Consider the following 21,543-nt stretch of genomic DNA (forward strand, 5'->3'; position numbering starts at 1 on the left):
CCTCAGCACTCCCCACTCCCCAGCTCCATACCCCCCAAGATAACCAGTTGGCACATAACCTTTATTTTTATTTTTTTATTTTTTTAAATAGTTACATTGATTTTGTTTTTTTATTTTTATTATTTTTTTTTAATGTTGAGCCTTCTTTTAATTTATTTATTTTTATTTTTGACTGTGTTGGGTCTTCGTTTCTGTGCAAGGGCTTTCTCTAGTTGTGGCAAGCGGGGGCCACTCTTCATCGCAGTGCATGGGCCTCTCACTGTCGTGGCCTCTCTTGTTGTGGAGCACAGGCTCCAGACGCGCAGGCTCAGTAGTTGTGGCTTACGGGCCCAGTTGCTCTGTGGCATGTGGGATCTTCCCAGATCAGGGCTCGAACCCATGTCCCCTGCATCGGCAGGCGGACTCTCAACTGCTGTGCCACCAGGGAGGCCCCCAACCTTTATTTTTAAATGATTTCCGAAGATCCACTTTAGACTTGGGATTTGCTGGTGGGAGGCTCTGAATCTTGTTCCTTCATGGACCAAAGGACCAAAATCCTTCAGTCACACCAGAACAAGAGCATGAGGAGAAAGTGTTAAGCCACACAATATTCGTTTGCTAATATCCCTTCTCAGTCATTGTAAATGTCTGTTTAATTCAGACAATATTACTGAGTGCCAGACGCTGCGTTCGTAAGCTCTGGGATGCTGCAGTGAACAAAACCAAGGGGCCTGCCCTCCGGGGACTCACATTCTAACAAGGGGAAGTGATAAACAATAGATATGACAAACTGTGTTGCATATGAGGAAGTGACAGATGCTATGGAAAAAGGGGTCAAGCCGAGGAAAGGATTGTTTAGGGTGCAAGTTATACAGAGTAGGCCTTGCCAAGAAGGTGACAAGATATCTAAGCAGAATCAAGGAGGAGGCGGGAGAGTAAGCCTGAGGTGTCGGGTTCCAGGGCAGCTGAGCTGTCTCCAGGGCACTAGGAGCCAGGCGTTTGCTTTACTCCTTGGGAAGGGCTACCAGAGTCTATGAAATGCCCCTCCCGGGGCAGATCCATTGATGTGGAAACAGTCTGAGAACTGGAAAGGATCTTTAAAAGGGTACTTAGTCCAGTCCCACCTGTGATGGTTGCATTTTCTCCAAGACGTGGGATGGGCTTTCTTTCTCCTGGACTTGCTTTTTTTGAGCTGCCAGACCAGCCTTCTCCCAGTGTTATTATCTCTCATCTTTACAGCAACATCCTACGCAGTTACATGACCCCTGTTTCCCACAGAGGTACACCAAGGTTAAGGGGCTTGCCCAAGGTCAGACACCCAGGAAGCAGTGGAGCCGCAGGCCTGGGTGCCTTCTGTGCCACCCTTTCTCTCCCCCCGCCACCACCCCCGTATCTCACCTGTCTCCAACTCCTTTTCTTTCTAGACCAGCATTCTCCAAATTGGAGGACTCCTTTGAGGCCCTCTCCCTGTACCTTGGGGACCTGGGCATCCCACTGCCTGCAGAGCTGGAGGAGCTGGACCACACAGTGACAGTGCAATATGGCCTGACCCGGGACTCGCCCCCCTAGCCCCGGCCCAGCCCCCTGCGGGGGGGCGTTCCACAGCCAGCACTGCCCCCTCTGCGCCCCATCCCTGCTGTGGGCAGGGCCTTCCGCGCTTCCTGTGGATTGGCAGCTTGTTTAGAAGCAGAACCAGCCATCCCTACTACCTCCCCAGGAGGCGAGCGGGTGCAGCACCAGGGAAGCCACCTCCACAGGTTCTGGGGCCTGGTTACTGTCTGTAAATCCAACACTCGCCTGAAAGCTGTGAAGAAGAAAACAAACTAACAAACAAAAAAAAAGCCTGGTCCCCGTGCCAGGAGGAATCTGTTACTCATGACCACTCGGGAACTCCCTGGCAGTGGATTCCGGGAGGCTCTTGCTTACACTAATCATTGTGACCTGGACCTGCTGGGCAGGATCCCAGGTGCACCTGCCTGTGGGCTCTGAAGCCTCTGATCCAGCTGGTGCAGAAGGACTTCTCATGAGAGCATGGCGGAGTGAGCGGCCATCCAAGGATGTGAAGTGACAGTGGTGCTACCCCCTTCCACGCCACATCCTGCCCTCCCCTGGGCAGGGTCAAGGGAGTAGGTTTTGAAGGGTCCCTTAGTCGGTTTGTAGTGTGTCCGGCCAGGAGTCAGGGGAAGGGCTGGTTTCTGTTCACCTCCCGGGCCCAGGGGCCACATCAGCTCGAGGGGGAGCTTCCCCCTGTGTTCTCAAACTGAGCGGCTGGAGACTGGCTGGGAACTTCCTTTCTGCCTCCCACAAGCAGTCAGCCACAAGTGCAGGAAGAGGCTGGGGCTGGAAGGAAAGAGGCCCTGCCTGCTAGAAAGCTCTAGTATCCTGGCTGCTGTCACTCACACCCTGGTAGGCACCTCAGGAGCCTGGGATTTTGCTAGGTGGGTTCTGGAGGACAGTGTGGCTGGTCGCAGGCCCAGTGTATGGGGCGGGGTGCTGGGAATCTCAGCAGTCTCCCAGCCTTGTCCTCGTGGCAGCCGATGCTCACCCCTCACTGTGCCTGATCCAGGCAGCAGCTTGGGTGGCAAGATGTGGTGGCAGAGTCCCAGAGCAGAGGTGCTGCGGGGGACATCTCCCCGAGCCGGGCTTTCTGGCTTCTACCTCCCATGTTGGCTGGCCCAGCTCATGAGCTCCTGGCCCCAGTCTCCTGAGCCACAGCTCACAGCTGTGGGTGCTGAAAAGCCCAGGGGACACCCTCTACCCTGGCTTCCAGAGCTGGGGTGGGGTCTTGAATACAAGTAGATTTGCCTCCCCATAAGTGGGACCTTGCACCATATTTAACAGATTAGGAGTGGGTTTGGGATCTTACTGCAATGGTGGTTATATTGGGGGGGGAGGAGGTGGGTGGGAGTGATGCAGGAGAACGGTTGCTGTTCAGACTATCTTGTTATATCTGTGGGGTGTTATGTGAAACGCTGTACATAGACCTGATGAGTTGTGGGACTAGATGTCACCTCTGGCCAGAGTTTCCTTGCTGTCTAGACCATACTTAAGTGTGGAGTGTGCAGGTTTGCTGTAGGGTCGAGCCCTGGGCTCCCGGCAGCGGGAAGGCCAGCATTGTGTGGCTGGTGGTGCCTCAGTGGTCCCCACAAGTGTGGGGGAGTGGGCCCAAGCGGGGCCATTGAGCAGACCAAATAAATTAAGCAGTTAACATAACCGACCATGCTGAGAGTGAGAGAGTGAGTTGCGGCCTGGTTCAGGGAGATGCACGTGGAGGGTGTGCTGGCCACTTTGACCCCTCGGCAGGGACTTCTCGTGCCCCCCACCTCTGATTCCCCTCCTTACACAGACACCAGCCTGCTCCAGAGAACATGCACGACCCACCTAAGGCAGCCCCGGCCTTGTAGCAGGTCTGACTCCCACCTCCTGCCTGAGTCATCCCTTCAGGGCCATACGCTGCCGCCCTCTGACATGCGTGCGCTCCCATAGCCAGGCTATCCTGGAGTCCTCTGGAGGGCTGGGTGCCACCTTCATTAAAGGAAGAAATGCATGCAAGTTACCCCCACCCCTGGTGTTTCCCTGCAAGTACTCAGGGGGAGACCTGTTTCTTGCTTCTGCACATGGGGTCTGTCGTGGAGGGTGACGGCTGGGCAAGATGTTGCGATCTGGCTTTGTAGGATCCCGGGCACACTAGGCATCCACATACCCAAAGGTGATTTCTCCAAAAGCTGGAGTCCAACTGAAGGGCAGGATCTGCTTCCTGGAAAAACTGATGCTCTAGGGTGCCCCTTGCTTCTAGAAGTATAGAGCAGTGTCTGAGTATGGGTAGAGGTCACCCTAAGTGTTCCTAGAGGCTGAGAACCTACTGCTAAGTCCCTGCTAAAAAACCCAACGAACTCCCATTGGTAGCTTCTTCTGGAGCCCTAGGAGCCACCCCCGCAGGGACCTTCCACAGCCCAGAGCTGCTCCTGGGAGCCTGGAGACTCTTCCCCCATCTGCACACCTATCCCTCCTTCGGCTGCTACAGCACCACCACCCACCACCCCGTCTCCAGCCCCTGCCAGGGGCTGCCTGGATGTTCGTTTTAACTATCTCCACCTCGGAAAGAATGCTGACGGGAAGAGGATTTGCAGTGACCAGCCTCCTTTGGGATGCCACATACCATCTTCCCTGCAACTTCGACCTGAAAAGCTCCTGATTGCGACGCCCAAACACGGAGGCTGCAGTTCCCAACCATCCAGCTGCTGCTGCCTCCTAGGTGCAGGGCCCGAGTGAAGGACAGAGAGCCAGAGCTTGCCATGCAGGTGTTGACAAGGTAACCAAAAACTTCCCAACTTTTGGGAGGAGGGTCCTGATACCCCACAAAAACTTGGCAATATGGAGTCGTCCTTTTTTTTTAATTTATATAAGTCGAATGCAGAGCAATTTCCTGCACTTTATAGGCAGGTGTCAGAATGAGGTATATAAAACATGTACACAGAGAAATGCTTTTATAGAAAAGTAGAAACCAGTAATGTTCTCTTCTGCATCTCTACCAACAAGGGACCCCCTGAGGCCTAGGTCCCCTCAGCAAATCACTTCCAGGAACATCCTGCCGGAGAGACTGGGCCCCACTAACCCCTCTCCATGTGAGGCAGTGGCAGGGCTTTGGGAAGGAAGCTCTGTGGACGGAAAGCAGTGCTAAGGCCTCCGAGCGTGATACCAGGGCCTCAGGGCTGGCCGTGCTGGTAGCTTCTTCTGTGACCGTGAATGTCAGTTTCCACTTCTGGCCCCTCTGTCCAAAAGGCTTTGGGCACCCTAAGGTCCCTCAATGGTTCTATGATTATTTTACAAGTTAGGGGTCGTGACCCTCGCCCTATTGACCCCACAGGAAGGCGCTGGCCTGGAGGCTACAGAGCCACCTGCAGATTTGGGCCGAGGCAGGTGCCAAGTCCTGAAGCCCCCTCCATCACCCTGCCTCCGAGTGGGTTTCCAGGTTAACCTCTCAGAAGCAGTTCACAAGGCCTCACCCACAGTGTCATTCCCGTAGGTTAGCTGGCTGCTGTCTCACCCCTGAAGAATGAAAGGTCACTATCCACCCCGAAGAGAGACCGTCTGGGACACCCCAGGTCCACTCGGGTCCTGTGGCCTGAGGCAGCTGCAGATACTTCTTTACCCTCTTCCTAAGTGGAATGTTCAGTGCGCTTCTTCCCTTCCTTTACTTTCAAAACAGGAAGAGTCCCTGGGCCCAGCCCACGGTTGTCAAGGCACATCACTGCCAGCAGCCCCCCCGCCTAGATCCCGTTCTCAACCCACAGTTCTGACTTTCGTACAGACTTATTTCCATTTCTCAGAGGTCTGCAGGGAATTGCATCCCAAATATTTAAAAAACTAAATATCTTTTTTAAATACTGCCTCTCAACCTACATGACCTGAGCTGTGAATAACAGCGTGCACCACTCAAGCCCAAGGAGAACACATGGGGAGGCAGAGGCTGAGGCCATCTTGGACAATAAAGCACAGAGGAGCTGGGGGAGCTCCTTGTCCATCCCTGGTTCAGTTCCGGGGCACTGGAAGGCCCTGTTGGCAGCACTGCTGTGGGGACTGCCGCTGCCTCCATCCACGGGCAAAATCCTGCTCCATGGGATGGAGAAACAGCATTGGTAGGACCCCACCCAGCCTCACCCTCAGCCCACAGTACCACCTGCTTGTCTTAGGATTCACCAAAAACAAACCAAAAAAATAAGTGGGGGTTTTTAGCCACAACAAAAAGTGTAGATCCTCCCAGCTGTAGGTGGGTAGGCGGTCCTGCACCACTGTCTGCATGGGCTCCTGCCCATCATGGGGGGCTCAGGCGCCTGGAGTGCCCGCCTGGCCCATGAGGGGGGCACTGCCCTCCTGAAGGTCAACTGGAGTCTGGCTGGCGTGGACCACAATGGTCTTCTCATCCACGATCTCACAGTTGGGGTTGGTGAAGGCAGACAAGGGCAGGGTGATTCGTTGCATCTCCCTCTCACACACCTTCCGCTCATGCTGCTCTTTCAGGTCCTTGCCCCTGGCAGGAGAAGAGGGAAGCGTTCAGGCTCTGCCTCCTGCATGGCTCTGCTCCTAAGGTGGCATCTTGAGGCCCAGCAGGGGCAGGGGCTGGCCATGGTCACAGCCAGTCAGTGGCTCATGGCCTAGATTTCTGTTCTGCCAGACTGCCTTAACTCAGCAAGGAGCCCCTAAACCTCATCTGCATGAACCTCACACAGCTGCAGTGGGGCTCAATGAAGATACTGTGTAGGAAAGAGACTCTTACAGCAAGGTGGAGTTTTGCTTTTTCAGCCCAAGGTGCCACAAGACCCAGAGAATTTTCAGCCCTCACCTATAAAATTGTCCAGAAAACTGACCTGACCATCCTGTTCTGAGACATCTTATCCAAAATTTCCAGAAGCTGTGAGCCCTGGCTAGAAACAGGGACCATGCAGGGGCCAAAAAGGACTCTGAGGGCTGCTCAGGTCAATGGGAGACAATGACCATGGGACCCTGAGTTTTCACACGCCTTCCAATTCTCATGGTGCTCACTGACCCAATCAGGCCCTGATATTGCCCCATTTCACACACATGAAGTGCTCGCTTCATGCTAAGAGCTTTACGAGCGTTATCTCACTTCATTCGGAACCCTAACAATTGGGTCTTATCATTCATTTTATAGATGAGGAAATAAGTCCAGAGAAACTGAACTCTCTGAATGACATGGTGGGCTCAAACCCAAGTCTGTCAGACTCAGGCTGATGCTCAACAGAAGTTCTGACCCGATCAGGGTCACCCCCAAAGAAATAGTGAGGCAGAGACTCACACACCCAGTCTTCCAGCTGCACATGTTCTGCCCACCCCACGGGACCAGGCCACCCCCACTGCAAGCCAAAGGGCTTGGTGTGTGCCTAGCGCACTGCACACCAGAACCAGCCCCCAGCACGCAGGTCAGCATCGTCTGACACAGCCACTAGATACGTGGGCTCAGCTGTCAGAGGAAATCTTTCCGGAAGGAGCCCACCCCAAAGAGGCCTTGAAACAAGTAGCCAATGGATGGCTTGGTGCAGCAACACAGGCCTGCTTCAGACTCCCTGGGGAGACGGCCAAGATCAGATGGATTACACAGCCATCACCATGTGAGGTGCGATGACAAAAGTGTCCAGAGACGAGAGTAACACTGAGAAAACAGCAGGGGCTGGACAGGGAAAAGCTGGCACAGGTACCTCACAACTGTCTTTAAATAAACCAGTTGTCTGTACTTGGAGCAGCCCAGCCTTGGCTGTGTGACACTTGGCCTCGGGGAGCCTTGGTTTCTTCATCTGTGAAATGGGGATAATATCTGCCTCCAAATAAGATAATGGATGGGAAAGCATTTCAAAAACAGTGGAACTGCTGTAAAACTCATAGGAGGCTGTTATGATTTGCCCTGAAAACGACTTGACTCACCAAGCAACGTTATCTTAATCTGGGTTCCCAAGGGAACTCTCCTACTGACCAGCCAAGGTGAGTATTATTTGTGTGACCTCAGCCACTCCCCTTCTCTTGGGGCCTTCATTTCATCATCTGTAAAACAGGGAGTTGGACTTGTTAACCTACACGGACCCTAACATTCTGTGAGATCCCACACATGACATGTGCCCTGACTCCCTATTTCTCACTGTAAGGTCACAGAAGGCAAACCTGTAAGCTCATCTCCCTGACTCACCCTGGGTGGCCAAGTTTCTGAATGTGTAAGCCTGCAGCTCCTACCCATCCTCATCAGGCTCTGTACTGGACACCACCAACCCCCGCAGCAGAGGACCTCCCAGAGCACCCAGAGGGGCCATGGAGGGCCATGAGACAGGCTGTCTGGACCAAGTGCATTCCCACTCACAGCCTGAGATTCACTTTGCCCCTGGGCACTGCCCATTGGTTACAGCTGCCGCCGCATCGAAGAAAACACCTACCTCTGTAATAAAAAAAATGCTAGATTCTTCAAGTCTGCCCATGTAGGGAGAAACTTGGAAGGTCTTGGTTTAATTTTATTAAGGGAGCCCCCAAGCCAGCAGAAGACCAAAAGGCCATTTACAAAAGAAGGAGAGTATCTGCCAAGAGTCTTGGGCCAGGCCTGAATTTCAAAATCTAAGGGGCTGGAGGAAGAGGGAAAGCAGGAACTCATGCTTCCTGAGGACCCACTAAGGTGCCAGGAAATGGCCTTCCCATCATCCAGCATGAGAAGAGCTACCTATGCACCTACTGGATGCCACACACTTTATACATGTACCATCTTGGTTCACTTTCCACCCAACTTTGCAAGACTGCAAATATCACCCACATTTTATAGAAGAAAGTGAGGCTTTGGAGTCTGACTCCAAAGCCCTGCTTTCCTCAGCTACCTCCTTTATCAAGCATCCAGCTGTGGTCAGCCGAGCCGTTGATAATGGTCAGGCTGCATCATACACAAGTCTTTAGGGCAGGGGTGGGGTCCCCAACCCCCAGGCCGTGGACTGGTATCGGTCTGTGGCCTGTTAGGAACTGGGCCACACAGCAGGAGGTGAGCGGCGGGCAAATGAGCTGAAGCTTCATCTGTCGCTCCCCATCGCTCGCATTACCGCCTGAACCATGGCCCCCCCCTCCACCCCCGTCCGTGGAAAAACTGTCTTCCATGAAACCAGTCCCTGGTGCCAAAAAGGTTGGGTACTGCTGCTTTAGGGGGGAAAAATCAATTTGGATTAATGGGGCAGAGCCGGGCTGGAAGAGCAGCCAAGGGTAATGAAGGAAGCAGGTGCTGGGACTCATCTGGATGACAGTCTCTTCCATTTAGAAGCCTCAAAACACACCCAACCCCACGTGCCTCCTGTTAATGGTGCCTGTGAGTCCTGGAGGTGCGGTGGCTGCCCCCAGCCCTTCTGAGGTCTGAGAGAGGCCAGCAGGCCTGCTGCACTGACCACCAGGCGGCTCAGCCCCTTCTCACCACCTTTTAGGGGTAGGGGGGGCAGCCAGGCTGTTGTCTGGCAGCCAAGAAAGAACAAAAGACTTATTCACTGACTCAGCTCCTCTCTTAAGCAGGCAGAGTGGTGTTGACTTACAGTTTTTCCCTTGCCTTTGTATCAGAAAATAAATACTCCCTCCAGAGCCAGAGCACAGACGCTGCAGGGGCAGTGGCAGGGGCAGGGAGCTGCAGACTGGCCACCTGAACCTCGTGGCCCAGACAACCAGGACAAAGACCCGCCAGGCTGAGCCCTCACGGCCCCCACTTGCTGCCCTGCCTCCCTTGAGAGGAAGCCTGGTACTGCCTGCTCCTCCCGGCCAGGGGAAAGCTCTCTCCCTGGCCTTTGTGGGGAGGGGGATAGGGGGGCTCATGGCTTGCAGTAATTCTATCCTGACTGCTCTGGGGCCAGGACCGGGAGCTGGGCTGGCCTGAGAGAGCAGGTGTGGACTGAGCTGCTGCCTGTGTCTGACATCCTCTTTGGGGGGTTGATTGGAGGCACCCGAGACCTCCTTCAGGTAACACGGGTTCCTTCAAATTATTATGTAACTCTGAGCCACTGCTCCCTTCTCAGTCAGAAGCAGTGCTGTGCCACACTGCTGCTCAGGACAAGTTTCTCAAGGCAGCTAAGGTTAGGAACACCAACTGTCTGCCCAAACTACACTAATTTCATCCTCACAACAAACCTATGTGGCATCTATTAGGATCTCTGTTTCAGAGATGGGAAGGCAGATGCACAGAGGTTTAATCATTTATTCAAGCAAATGGTGGATTTGGGATTTGAACTCAGTACTGCCTGCAGCCACCACCAGGTAATATCGTCTTTTTTTAGGCAACGTTAGAGCTGGGAGTATCATCACTAATCTCCTGCCCCTATTTTACATATGAGGAGATCAGAGAAGGTAAATGACTTGTCCACTGTCACACCCAGAACTGGGTGTTCCAGAACTAGATCCTGGTTCTTTTAACTTTTAAACCCAGCTATTTTATTTTGAAAGTTCCAATTTTTCCTACCGTCCTATGCAATCCAATGCAAATTGGCATGAAGTTCCTGGGCCTCGCTGGACTTTTGGGAGATACTGGCAATCCTTAGACACACCTTATTGGCTGTGTAGCTTGGACACAGCACTTAACTTCCCTGGCTCTCAGCTTCTCACTGTAAAACGGTGTAAAAGTGGTCCTTCTAGTGTGGTCCTGAGGCTTGGGCGTGATCATCAGGGAAGGGCATTCAGTGGGGCCTCGCTTATTAAGAAAGCATGCAATAAATGCTGGCAGCTAGTGGTTATTTAACCTGATTGGTGTTCTACTGTTTACACGTAATACTTAATGGTAATCTGGGGTGGGTATGTGTGTGTGGAGTGGGGATACAGCCCCACTGAACAGACAAGAAACAAGAAATGGAGGTGCAGGGAAGCAGCAGGACCTGCGCTCAACAGCGCTTTCCAGAACACTGTTTTCTGACTCTGGGGAGAGATAGGGGCTGAGAGCTTGCCTCCAGCCCACATGCGGTTTCCTGTTGTACAGTCTGTGCTCAGAGCACTTTTGACGAGGGAAGGGGTGGTCCGATGGTTAGTGACGGGGAGTCTGGTGACTTGGTGCCTCGCCCTGAGTTTACAGGAAAATAAACACAAGGCCTTGGGGCAATCCTGTGACAGCCTGAAGGAACAAATCTAGAAGAAAAAGGCTTGGCTTCCTCATTGGGCCTAAGAACTGAGCTTGCAATTAAGGACGTTTAGCAGTCAGTTCACGCACCTGGAGGCCTGGACACTGTCACAGGATTGGAGGAGAGCCAACTGCTATCCAGTGGCTGAAGAAGGAGGAAATATTTCAACAGCTAGACTCAGCCAACACAGTTTGGGTCTGACTACGAACTATAACCAGGGTCTCCCCATCATTTCCTCTGACTCTGTGAAATGACAAGCAGGTGCCTCTGGACCTGCCACGTCAACCATCCCACTGAGGGCAGCAACCTTGCACTAGGAGTCAGGAGACACTCTCAGGTCAATACTTCCCCTCTCTGAACTGTGCTTCCTGAATCACAGACGATCAGAGAAGCATTGGGGCCCAGAGAGTGCTAGTGCAGTACCCACATTTTACAGAAAAGAAAAATAGCTATGGTTTACTGACCACTTACTATGTGCCAGGCAGTCGCATCCTCAGCTACAGCAGTGCCCTGGAGTAGCAAACAGAAGCAACTTGCCCAAAGTCACACAGATCGCTAGTTAGTGGCAGGGCTAAGACTTAACTCCACCAAATGCTAGGTGTGTGACCTCAAGCAAGGTACATATCCTCTCTTGTCTCAGTTTCCTAATCTGTAAACTGGGGATAATAACAGCATTTACCTCATAAGGGGTGATTGCGAAGATTGAGTTAAAGTGTGCGTATCATTTGAAGCAGTGCCTGGCCTCTGGTAAATGTTCGCTACTGCTGCTATTGTTGTTATTATTCTTACCCAACACTTCCCCTTTTCCATCTGTAAAATGAGGAGGCTGACTACATTGCCCTAAGGACACCTCAGTTTATTTAATGCTGGGTGACCCACTGGGGCTGTGGGCTCAGACATGGTCTTCACCACTGGAAAATGCAGGCCACCACATCACTTCCCTTATAGGAAGCCTTCCCAGACCATAGAAAAGAAGCATCACACATACTCTGGACTAGAAGTCAAATCCCCTGATTTTGCCCAAGATTTTGCAAATAATTTTCCCAGAGTTAGCTAGTGCTGTAAAAACGGGCATAACTCTGGCTTATCATCATGCATCTGTCACTGGCTTTGAGACCCTTTTCCACATGGCATCTCAGGGGACCTCTCAAAATAAGCATTCCTCCTTCTGCCGTCCCAGCCACAGGTCATGTCCCTGAGTTTCCCAGGTAGCCTCTCTGGCTTTCTCATATGTGGTGTAGAGTAGCTAACAGATTCCCTATCCTCTTACTCACTTCCTTCCTCCTGTCCTAAAGGAGATCCCACTGCTTATGGCTCAGGACATTCAAGCCCCAACTGCAAAAGCAGTGGCTGGGAACTTTTTCTAGTACCAGAATTTTATAACTCACAGAAAGAATTCAATCTCAGGGTCCCTGCAATGAGAGCCCAGCCTGATTTCTGCAGGGCCACTCACTTCCACACGAGGCATGCTGGATTAGACAGCAGGGAATGTGGTGTCAAAAGAGCTGGGTTTGAATCCAGCCACTCCCAGGCAGTATAACCTTGAGCAAGCTTACTTCACCTTTCTGATGAAGGCTTCCTCACTTGTAAAATGGGGAACAAGAACCCCTACCTCAGGAGGCTTTGGGGTGAGGAGTAAAGGCACCAAAGGAAAGGGTTTGTCCAAGGTCACCTGGTAAAGACTAGAACCAAGTCTCTACATCTTGAGCTGGTTTTCCTCTTCCAACACCTCACTTCCTTTATGGGTAAGAATGCCACAAAGGAGTCTGCTTTGACTTTGTGGACCTTCCTCTCCTCTCTCAGAGAGCCCAGAAGAGAAGCTACTGACCTCTTGTAGGTGTAACCGAGGACGATGCCAGCTCCAATGCCAATGATGATCACCATCATGGTAACGCCCAGCACGTAGCCTGCCAAGGACAGGACACAAGGTATACCATTATCTCCACCCCAGATAATCAGCAAACATTTCTCAATAAATCCCACAAGGACAGGGGTGGGCAGTCATACCCAGGGTTCCCAGGTCCTTTTTCTCCTTGGAGTTCACCCGCACCCGCTGGCTGATCCCAATCACTGGCTGCACGGCAGCGGCCTCGCTCTGGGCAGGCAGGGTGTTGGCAGGAGCAAACACCTGCACCTCATCTCCTCCTGGCACTTCAGACACCTCCTCGGTTTCTGTTGTAGAGGTTGGCAGGCCCTGGAAAGTGGTCTCTGGAGGTGAAGTGGGAAACAGCTCTCATCAGAAGGTGCCTTGAGTCTGGGGGGAGACGAGGGGGCCCACCTTAGAACGCACTTATTTCAAGACCCAGGGGCAAGACCAGGCCTAAGGGCTGCACCATAGCTGGGACGAGGCCAAGGTGAGGGGAAGGCTATGAGAAAGGGCCTCTCCTGCCTCCCACGTCTTCATATGCTCAAATCCTTGCCATCTTCCAAGGCCCAGCTCAGCTGCCACCTCCTCCAGGGGTCCCCCCTCTATGCCAGGAAACAATCCATGACTCCTCTGAGCAGCTCAGATTTGTTGAGCCCAAGCTTTATGCCAATCCCTATGTTATATGTTTACATATCCCATTTAATCCTAGAGAATCGTCTTGCTGCGCCGGGAGCCACAAGTATGCACTATGGAGTCTAAGAAACTTGGATTCAAACCTGGACCCTGTCACTGCCTTTGGTAAATCGCTGAACTTCTCTTTGAGGCTCAGATCCCCCAAACTGGTTCTTGGGGATGGCGGGGGTGCTGTGAGCTGAGTGCCTAGCACACAGCAGACGCTCCACAAGAGGTCCGTAAACGCCCAAGGTCTCACTAAGGGCGTGGACCCGGGACGCGCGACTCTGCGGCTCCCCAGGCGAAGCATGGGGCAGGGAGCTCGGCCGAGGGGCCGGGCCTCGCGGCCCACGGTTGTTTACTAGGCGCTCGCGGAGGATGAGCTCATTCCAGGCGGCGGCGCTGGCCAATGGGCTTCGGGCCCCGCGGCCTGGAGACAGCCCTGGCCAATCGGACGGCGCGGGGCGGGGCGGGGCCGGCCGGCGTCGCGCGGCCGCACGTGCGCTGCCGGCTCTCTGGCCGGCTCTCTGGCCCCCCCTGGGCGCGGGGTCCCGAGCGGGTACCTGGGCAGCGCAGGTCCTTGCAAGGCCGCTTCTCGGGAGACCCGGCCTCGCCGCTGACGTAGCACCAGGGCCCACGTGGGTCCTGGTCCGGGTTCCGGCAGTAGCTATGGTTGCCGGCGCCTGGGAGGGGAAAGAAGGCGCCATGGGCCGGGGCCGGGACGCAGCCGCCGCCCGCCCGCCCGAGGCCCGCCTCGCGGGACAGGCACTCACCCGACTCGGGGGCAGATACCGGGCCGCTCTGCGCGTCCAGCCAGTTGAGACAGAGGAGGCCCGGTGCGGGAGACGGCTGGTCAGCCCGGTACAGGTGGCCGTTGTCCCAGAAGCAGCCTGTGAGGAAGAGGAGTCCCCCGGACAGGACACTGAGTGGCGGACAGGGGAGCCCGGGCCCACCCCAGCTGGGAGACGCTGCCCTCACGTGGAAAACCCCGTCTGCCTCGCAGGGTTGTGAGGCCGGAAAGAGAAGGGAGGGAGAGCGCGTGAAGAGCCCCCAGCCGGTGCCCGGTGCCCGGCCCCCAACGCTCAGTATTAGCTTTTTTTCTTTTCTTTCTCTTTCGTAAGCCGCAAAGCACCGCACAACCCAAGGGGTTGTCGCTCTGGAACTTGTGGCCAGTTTGCAGGAGGGTGCTGGGGAGCCCTGGGTTCAGGTCTCTCTCTGGAGACGATGGGAGTTTTCGGTCGGTGGGCAGCCGGACCCGAAATCCATCCCTGTGTTGTCATTCCATGTTACATAAACTCTTGTGTTCCCTTCTCTGCGGATGTGGCCACACTTCCACAGGCAACACTCCCTCCCAAGAGAATTCTACAAAAGCCTTGATTCAGTCACGGAAAAGAGAGCCTCAGACAGAGGGAACCAGCCTCATCGCTGCCTGGATGTGACTCCAAACTCCCACTCGCCTCAGCAGGAGAGCCGCAGGAAGGGGCTGAGGGAGGAGGGCCTGCGCTCTGGTGACACCGTGCAAAGCCCCTGAAAAGAACAGTACTTAGGAGTAGGGGAGATGAACCCCCAAGTTCCATCCACTCATGAGCCACAGGCAAGGAAAAGGAAAGAGAAAGTGGCTACTTGCCTTTGTTCTTAATGGCAAAGATGGAGCTGCAAGCTCCTGGCAGGGAAAGGAGAAAGGGGAAAAAAAAAAAAGGCTTTCATGGGACAACAGGAACCTGCTAAAAGCTTCGTTTCCTGTCATCTTCCTTCCTGCTTGGGAAATAGGGAGCTCTACCCTTTCTGCTTCATTAAGTTACTGCAGAAAGGAAAGACAGTAATCTCACCTCCAGATCCATAGGCTTTTGCCAGGAGCATGTTGCTGACGACGAGGATTGTTTGCAGCCAGGCCAACAGCATCCTCACCTCCTTCGTCCTGCAGGTGACTGACCAACCAGGGTCCAACCGGGGTCCCCTTGGCGGCGGCTCTGCCTCCCGTTCCCAGCCTTGCAGTCAGACCTGCCCTTGTTATGCTCTTCTGGTAAACAGCCTCTCTTTAGAACTGGGAGCTTCCCAGCCAGCTTGCTGCAGCGAGGTGGTTTTTGTTTTTTTTTTTTTTTTCTCTCGGCTGAAAGGCGCCCCCTGGGTCCTAAGCCTCCTATGCCAGGCTCATCACTCTACCCTGAGTCAGGAGAGGAACTCAGCCAAGCGAAGAGAGGCAGAAAAGTTCAGGTTGTGCTTAGCAGTGGTTCAGCTTGAGACCTGCACTGTCTGCATCCCCGGGGCCTTTCATCTCTTCTGTTTCCATTTGTGTGAGTACAGAAAGAATAATTTTGTCAAGAGGCATCACTGGGGGTGGGGGTGGGGGCAGGGAGTTTAGAATCACAGTGACTAAGGCAGAACCACTTAGGGAGAACATGCTAGCTACACAACCAGGAGGAACTTGAGACCGTGGATGGGGCACAAATCAGAGCATCCAGGTGGAAGCAGCTCTTTATACCCATTCTTGAAAAAGGGCCTTTGTAGTTTATACGTGTTTATAAACACTGACTCTTTTTTTTTTTAAACAGTGTAACTTTGCCAGGGTCAGATCAGTCACATACCTTTGCTTATATTTGGGGTTTGGGGTGTCATATATAGTAGGAATAAGTAGGAATACAGAAGGGGTCTCTTTAGTTGGAAACACATGTCTTGCAGACACATTGAGATATCTGCTCAGCTATATTTAATAGTCTGGCCTTTCTACCAGCCCTGAGTTCCTATAGAGGAAGTAAAATGTTTGCCTTCCCCCCCCCCCCGCCACCCCCACCCTGTGGGAATTCCATCTGCAGCCGTTTATATCCATCATTAAACCTCACCACATCCATAGGACTGAGACCTTCTGGAGTTAGGCAACACAGCTCTCTTCCTGTTTGGCTGACAGCTCCAGTTCCCAGGCAGCCTCAGTAAACTAAGAGATAGAGCAGAGTGATTTGCCAAGATTACCTTGTGACTCAGGCAAATCTCAAAATAGAAATGGGATACTGTTTGGATCTGAGGGCTTGCATCTTGCAGGCAGTAATTTAGGGAGGAGGGAAAAGAAGAAAACTTTACTACATAAATGTCAAAAGTTTTCTCAAGGAAGAAAGCTAATGTCAAACCAACTAATCTGAAGTGAATTTGGATTCACTACACTCAGATTTCAGACATGGAAAGGACAGAAAGATACATTTAGTTTACTCTTTGGAGACGTTTGCTGACAATGTTTGATTCCTTCCATCCATTAAATAAGACATGTTGCTTTGTTTTTGCAATCACTCTCCTAACTCCCCACACAAGCTTGTGATCCTCTGACTCCTGACTTGGTGTCCACTGGGAATCACACCATATGGAGTCTGTAAATTTACTCTCACACCCACACATATATACACAGATACGCCAAAATTTTATAACTTAATAATTCTAACAATATTCAGGTGTCTTTTTAATGCTTTTATTAATTTTACAAAAATTTTAAGAACCTCCTACAACTACATGCTAGATATAGTTCTTTTTTTTCTTTTAATTTATTTTATTTATTTATTTTTGGCTGCATTGGGTCTTCGTTGCTGCGTGTGGGCTTTCTCTAGTTGTGGCGAGTGGGGGCTACTTTGTTGTGGTACGCGGCCTTCTCATTGTGGTGGCTTCTCGTTGCGGAGCACGGGCTCTAGGCGCACGGGCTTCAGTAGTTGTAGCATTCAGTCTTAGTAGTTGTGGCTCGCAGGCTCTAGAGCGCAGGCTCAGTAGTTGTGGCGCATGGGCTTAGTTGCTCCGCAGCATGTGGGATCTTCCCGGACCAGGACTCGAATCCATGTCCCCTGCACTGGCAAGCGGATTCTTAACCACTGCACCACCAGGGAAGCCCTAGATATAGTTCTGGATACTGAGATACTGAGAATATATCTGCGAACAAAATATTTTGAAACCTCTGCCTTCATGAAGCTTACATTCTAGTTGAGAAAGACAGATGACAAATCTATAAAATGTCAAGCGGTCTTAAGTGTTATGAAAAAAAGTGAAACAGGGTAAGAGGGAGAGAGTAACAGGGTGGTATTTCACTTGCTAAAGAAAGCTTACACTATTTTCAGGGAACCAGTAGGATATTTCTACAAGGAAAAGACTGAAGGGGAAGGTTCTTTGCACAGTTTTCCTTGCAGGTCCTGAATACTCTTACACCACTGCAAGAGATCTATGATGCATATTTTGTTTCATTACATAAAATACATTGGCTTGAGAAAATGAGAATACAGTTCTAATTTCAGAGAAGCAGGGGGTTCTTTTGGATCCCTCAGCACCTAATCTGTTGCCTTTGTATGCAGTGAGTGCTCAATTATTGTCTGATGAAATGCTCCTCTTTAGACTTTGAACGGCTACTTCTGCTGGATTGTAATACTCTTCCTTCTGATTACAATAGAGACAGGCTGTACTCAGACCAGCACTTGTACCGTTTTCAGTTTATCTACTGTGCCTATGTAGGGGTGCCAGGACTTCCTCCTCAGAAGCCCAAAGCTTCTTTACCTGTTGCTGTTATCATCTAATTTTTCTGTTTAAAAAACTGCTATCTTCCCTAACTTACACACTTTGATATAACAGCAAAACCATATTTTGTGCCGTGTGTCTTTTGAGGAACAGCACTGCCTGGAAGAGATATAAGACAGGCCAGAGGAGATTTTTATCAGCCTAGTCATCTCTGCTTTTTCTCCCTTATAACTAAGACATTTATCAGGATGATTTGATTTTTTTCGAGAATGACGGACTTGTTGCTCAATCCTTCAAAGGCATATTCTGTTATAACCGGTTCAGTACCTTCCTTCCTCAAGGAAATCAGATCAAGTTCAGAGATGTGCCTGTCATCATCATTGGTGATGTTTTGGTCTTTTCCTTAGAATACAAATTTGAACTTTGCTTCATGTGTTAGTGCAATATGTCCATATTTTATGGCCTATAGTTATTCTAACCTTCAGATTTCTTCTGAAAATATTACTACAATAATAATGTGATACAGCACTACCCAAATAGTCACTTTGGATTGTTTATATCCTGAAGACAACGTTGTGAAATATAATCATATTTTACTATTTCAGAGATGTTTAACCGTTGGTTTCATATTAAATCAGTGCTTAATCCAGAGAGACAAAGCTGTACAGTTAATTCAGGAAAGAGCCTCCAGAGCATTTCTCAAGAAAGCTGGACAGTTCATTTTGAACGTAGAAGAGCTCTAAGGAAGCCATAACGCTGTCAAAAGGCTTAAGAATCCTTTTGTCAGCAAAAGGGCCAAGGTGTTGGTAAAAAATTCTTCGTGGTAAGGTCTAATGAGTTGACTCCCGATATTCTCTCCATATTATGTGCTGTGGAAGTGGCCACTGAGATTTTGCTGAGAGATATTTGGGTGTACAATTGCAAACTGAGCAGGAGATGGTTTTATGAAGTTTGTTAAGGAAATCATAGTCCAGTCAAAAGATCTAAACTTCAAGGCCGTTTCTAAAGTATGGCCTTCAGTGAGTTAGATTATGTCCATATTAGTACATAGTTAAGTGTTAATAAATGTTTGCAATAAAGGGAAAAAGCAGAGTATGTGAGGAAAAGAGTCTAAGCTGACAGAGAATAGTAATTTTTTAAGGGTAAACAATAAAACAGCCAAGAAGGCTTGTGGATCACAGGCTACTTTCAGAAACAAGACATTCCATGTTGGGGAGATGAGGGGCCACGAGAGCAGGGAACTTGGGAACATCAATCACATCACTGGTTTTGGGAAATAAAGGGAAGAGTAAATTCCTGAATGAGAGCTGATTTTGAGTTAGAGGCCAGTCTTAGAAAACAAGGCTTTCATATTGAGGAAAACAGCCTTCAGCGTTGAAGGCAGAGAAGTAGAGACCATAAACTTAATTGGCTGGTAAGACTAGGCTGGCGATGTTTAAGGTAAATTAACTCGGTAAGCTACAATTATGCTTCTTTTGGAAGGGAATTTAATATTCTCCAATCTCAGTAAACTGGATCTGCAGCTTTTAAAATTTATCAACACCCAGTATGAGCTTTAGCACGATTATTTAAGCAAAAGAAGCAGTGTAATTAAGAGTGCAGGCTTTGGGAAGACCTGGGTCCCAGTCCCAGCACTACAGTATGACCTTGGGTAAATTACTTAACATCGGTAATTCCAAGTTTCCTCAGCCTCTGATTATAGGGGTTGAGAATACAGGCACAAATGTCAGGATTCAAATCCAGCTCTGTCGCTTACTAGCTGTGTCATCTTAGGGAAGCTGCTAAACTCCCTGACTCAGTTTCCTCATATGGAGGGTGAGAGAGAGAGAAAAATAGTACCTACATCTTTGGATTGTTGACATTCATTGAGCCCTGAATAATTGTTAGTTTTTAATAATGTGTCAGTTTTTGTGTCAGTAACCTCTGACTTAGAAGTACTGAGCACATTTTCTATCTTCCAGAAACTTGCAATCTGGTTATAAAGATCAGGCTAACACATATGAAAATAAAAGCAATATAGGGCATTTATAAGTAGGTATTAAAGAGTATGACACAAACAATAAAGGTTTATTGATTCACTGATTATTTATTAAATGCTGTACACAGGCAGGCACTAAGCCGAGTACTGAGGATACAACAGTGACCCTAACCAGGTCCTTGTTCTTGAGAAGTTCACAGTCTTGTGATAGAGCAGGTACCAGTGGACAGGAAAAACAACGCAGAGAAATCAATGCTACAGTAGGGATTACCATTGGGGGCTACAGGGGCTCGCAGGAGGGGCATATGGCCTAGTTTCAGGAGGTCAGAAAAGGATTATCAGAAAAAGTAAAATCTGAAGGGCAAAGAGTTAAGTGTCCTTTTTTTTTTTTTTTTGGCTGCGTTGGGTCTTCGTTGCTGCACTCAGGCTTTTTCTAGTTGTGGCGAGCAGGGGCTACTCTTTGTTGCAGTGCGCGGGCTTCTCATTGCAGTGGCTTTTATTGTTGCAGAGCACGGGCTCTAGGTACACGGGCTTCAGTAGTTGCAGCACGTGGGCTTTAGAGCACTGGCTCAGTAGTTGTGGCGCACGGGCTTAGTTGCTCCGCATCATGTGGGATCTTCCCGGACCAGGGATCAAACCCGTGTTCCCTGCCTTGGCAGGTGGATTCTTAACCACTGCACCGCCAGGGAAGTCCGGAGTTAGTGTTCTTGGCAGATCAGACGATGTGCAGAAGCTTGGCAGTGGAGGCTGTCACCGTGGCTAGTGGAGCTTTCAGGGTGGTGATTAAAGTGAGGCCAAGAAACAAACGCATGAAGCCAAAGAGGGAAACACTTGCTGACCAGGTTACGGAGGTCCCTGAATGTGGACTTATTCTGAAGGCCATGCAGATCTAGTAAAGAGTCAGACTGTTGTCGTAGTGAGTGGAGTCAGGCCACAGTGTGGAGGATTAGAGGAAGCCAAGTCAGAGCCAGAAGACCGCAAGGAGACAGCTGCAGTGATCTAGGTGAGAAAACAGTGGGCCTGGATCCAGAATTAGGTCAGGTCACCTGGGTTTGAATCCTGCTCTGCCACTTAGTAGCTGTGTGACCTCATGCAAGTTACTTAACCACCCTGTGTCTCTGTTTCCTAATCTGAAATTGGAGATGATAATAAAATTTACCTTAGAGGCTTGTTGTGAGGATTAAAACACTTAGAACACACCTGTCCAGCTCATAGTCTGTGCTCCGTAAATGTAGGCAGTGAGGCTGAGGAGAGGCAACGCATTGATGAAGAAGAATGAGCAGGACTCTGTGACCGAGGGGGTGTCGGGAACAAGCAGGAAGACCTAAGGAGGCTGGCTTTGGTGTGGGAGCTCGTCAGGTGGTGGTGCCACTCGCTGAGATCAGGAGCCGGAAGAAAAGCAGGCTGGGGGAAGGCTGAGAAAATGTGGCCAAAGGTGCGTAACTGGCAACCGGGAGAGTGTGGGTTCGTGAAGCTGTTTCAGGAAGGAGGGAGGGGCCCACATCGCTAAACGCTGCCAGAAGGGTCTAGTAAGAGAAGAGCTAAAAAGAATACATTGGGGACTTCCCTGGTGGTCCTGTGTCATGGGCCTGGCCTCTGTGGTTTTGAATTTGACATGGGGCAAGGGGTGCGTGTGGAAGTGCCCAGCAAGCAGTTTGATATGGGACCCGTGTTGGCCAACTAGACAGGAAAACCTGAGTAGGACCCAGGTGAGGGGGGATGAGCTAGGAAGCTACTAGAACAAAGGCAGGCTGGCAAGAAGGCACAAAGGAGCTTTGGGTGCAGCCTTAGAATTCATGAGCATGGTGAGGGTTTGTGAACTCCATGAGGCCAGGTGCTGGAGGTAAGGAAAGGCCTTAAATCCAGACTTCAGAGCTTATCAAGAGCATTCGCCGTAAACAGGGGAGGTCAGAGGTGGAGCCCAGAAGCTGTAAGCTGTCAGG

The 21,543-nt window shown here is 50.9% G+C and overlaps 2 protein-coding genes and 1 long non-coding RNA gene across 13 annotated transcripts in view; 2 read left to right on the forward strand and 1 right to left on the reverse strand.

The window, feature by feature from the left end:
* LOC101330241 (E3 ubiquitin-protein ligase RNF185) overlaps nt 1–3,197 on the forward strand; it is an 85,453-nt gene extending 82,256 nt beyond the window's left edge. For all 8 annotated transcript variants that reach the window (XM_019950110.3, XM_019950109.3, XM_019950111.3 and 5 more), the window contains one exon: nt 1,404–3,197. In XM_019950110.3, the coding sequence (XP_019805669.1) occupies nt 1,404–1,548 (145 nt within the window). In that variant the 3' untranslated portion in view covers nt 1,549–3,197. The remainder of the gene's footprint in view (nt 1–1,403) is intronic.
* On the reverse strand, nt 101–15,104 carry PIK3IP1 (phosphoinositide-3-kinase interacting protein 1). Of its 4 annotated transcripts, XR_002179385.3 has the most exons (7): nt 14,973–15,104; nt 13,917–14,033; nt 13,707–13,826; nt 12,612–12,812; nt 12,433–12,511; nt 7,420–7,536; nt 5,872–6,010 (listed from the first exon to the last, which is right to left on the reverse strand). XR_002179385.3 is itself a non-coding variant. In XM_019950119.3 (6 exons), the coding sequence occupies exons 1-6, from the start codon at nt 15,043–15,045 to the stop codon at nt 406–408; spliced, it is 696 nt and encodes a 231-aa protein (XP_019805678.1). In that variant the 5' UTR covers nt 15,046–15,104; the 3' UTR covers nt 101–405. The 4 variants fall into 4 exon arrangements, 3 of the variants coding, with proteins under 3 accessions (XP_019805678.1, XP_019805677.1, XP_019805679.1); XM_019950119.3 differs by lacking the exons at nt 5,872–6,010; nt 7,420–7,536 and adding an exon at nt 101–511; XM_019950118.3 differs by lacking the exon at nt 7,420–7,536 and having other exon boundaries at nt 4,450–6,010.
* A 209-nt stretch (nt 15,105–15,313) lies between these two features.
* Nucleotides 15,314–21,543, forward strand: part of LOC117307636 (uncharacterized) — a 35,599-nt gene continuing 29,369 nt past the window's right edge. The window contains exon 1 of the long non-coding RNA XR_004521488.2: nt 15,314–15,437. This is a non-coding gene — a long non-coding RNA (uncharacterized lncRNA). The remainder of the gene's footprint in view (nt 15,438–21,543) is intronic.

The sequence above is a fragment of the Tursiops truncatus genome, chromosome 13, assembly GCF_011762595.2.
Source record: "Tursiops truncatus isolate mTurTru1 chromosome 13, mTurTru1.mat.Y, whole genome shotgun sequence".
Lineage (NCBI taxonomy): Eukaryota > Metazoa > Chordata > Mammalia > Artiodactyla > Delphinidae > Tursiops > Tursiops truncatus.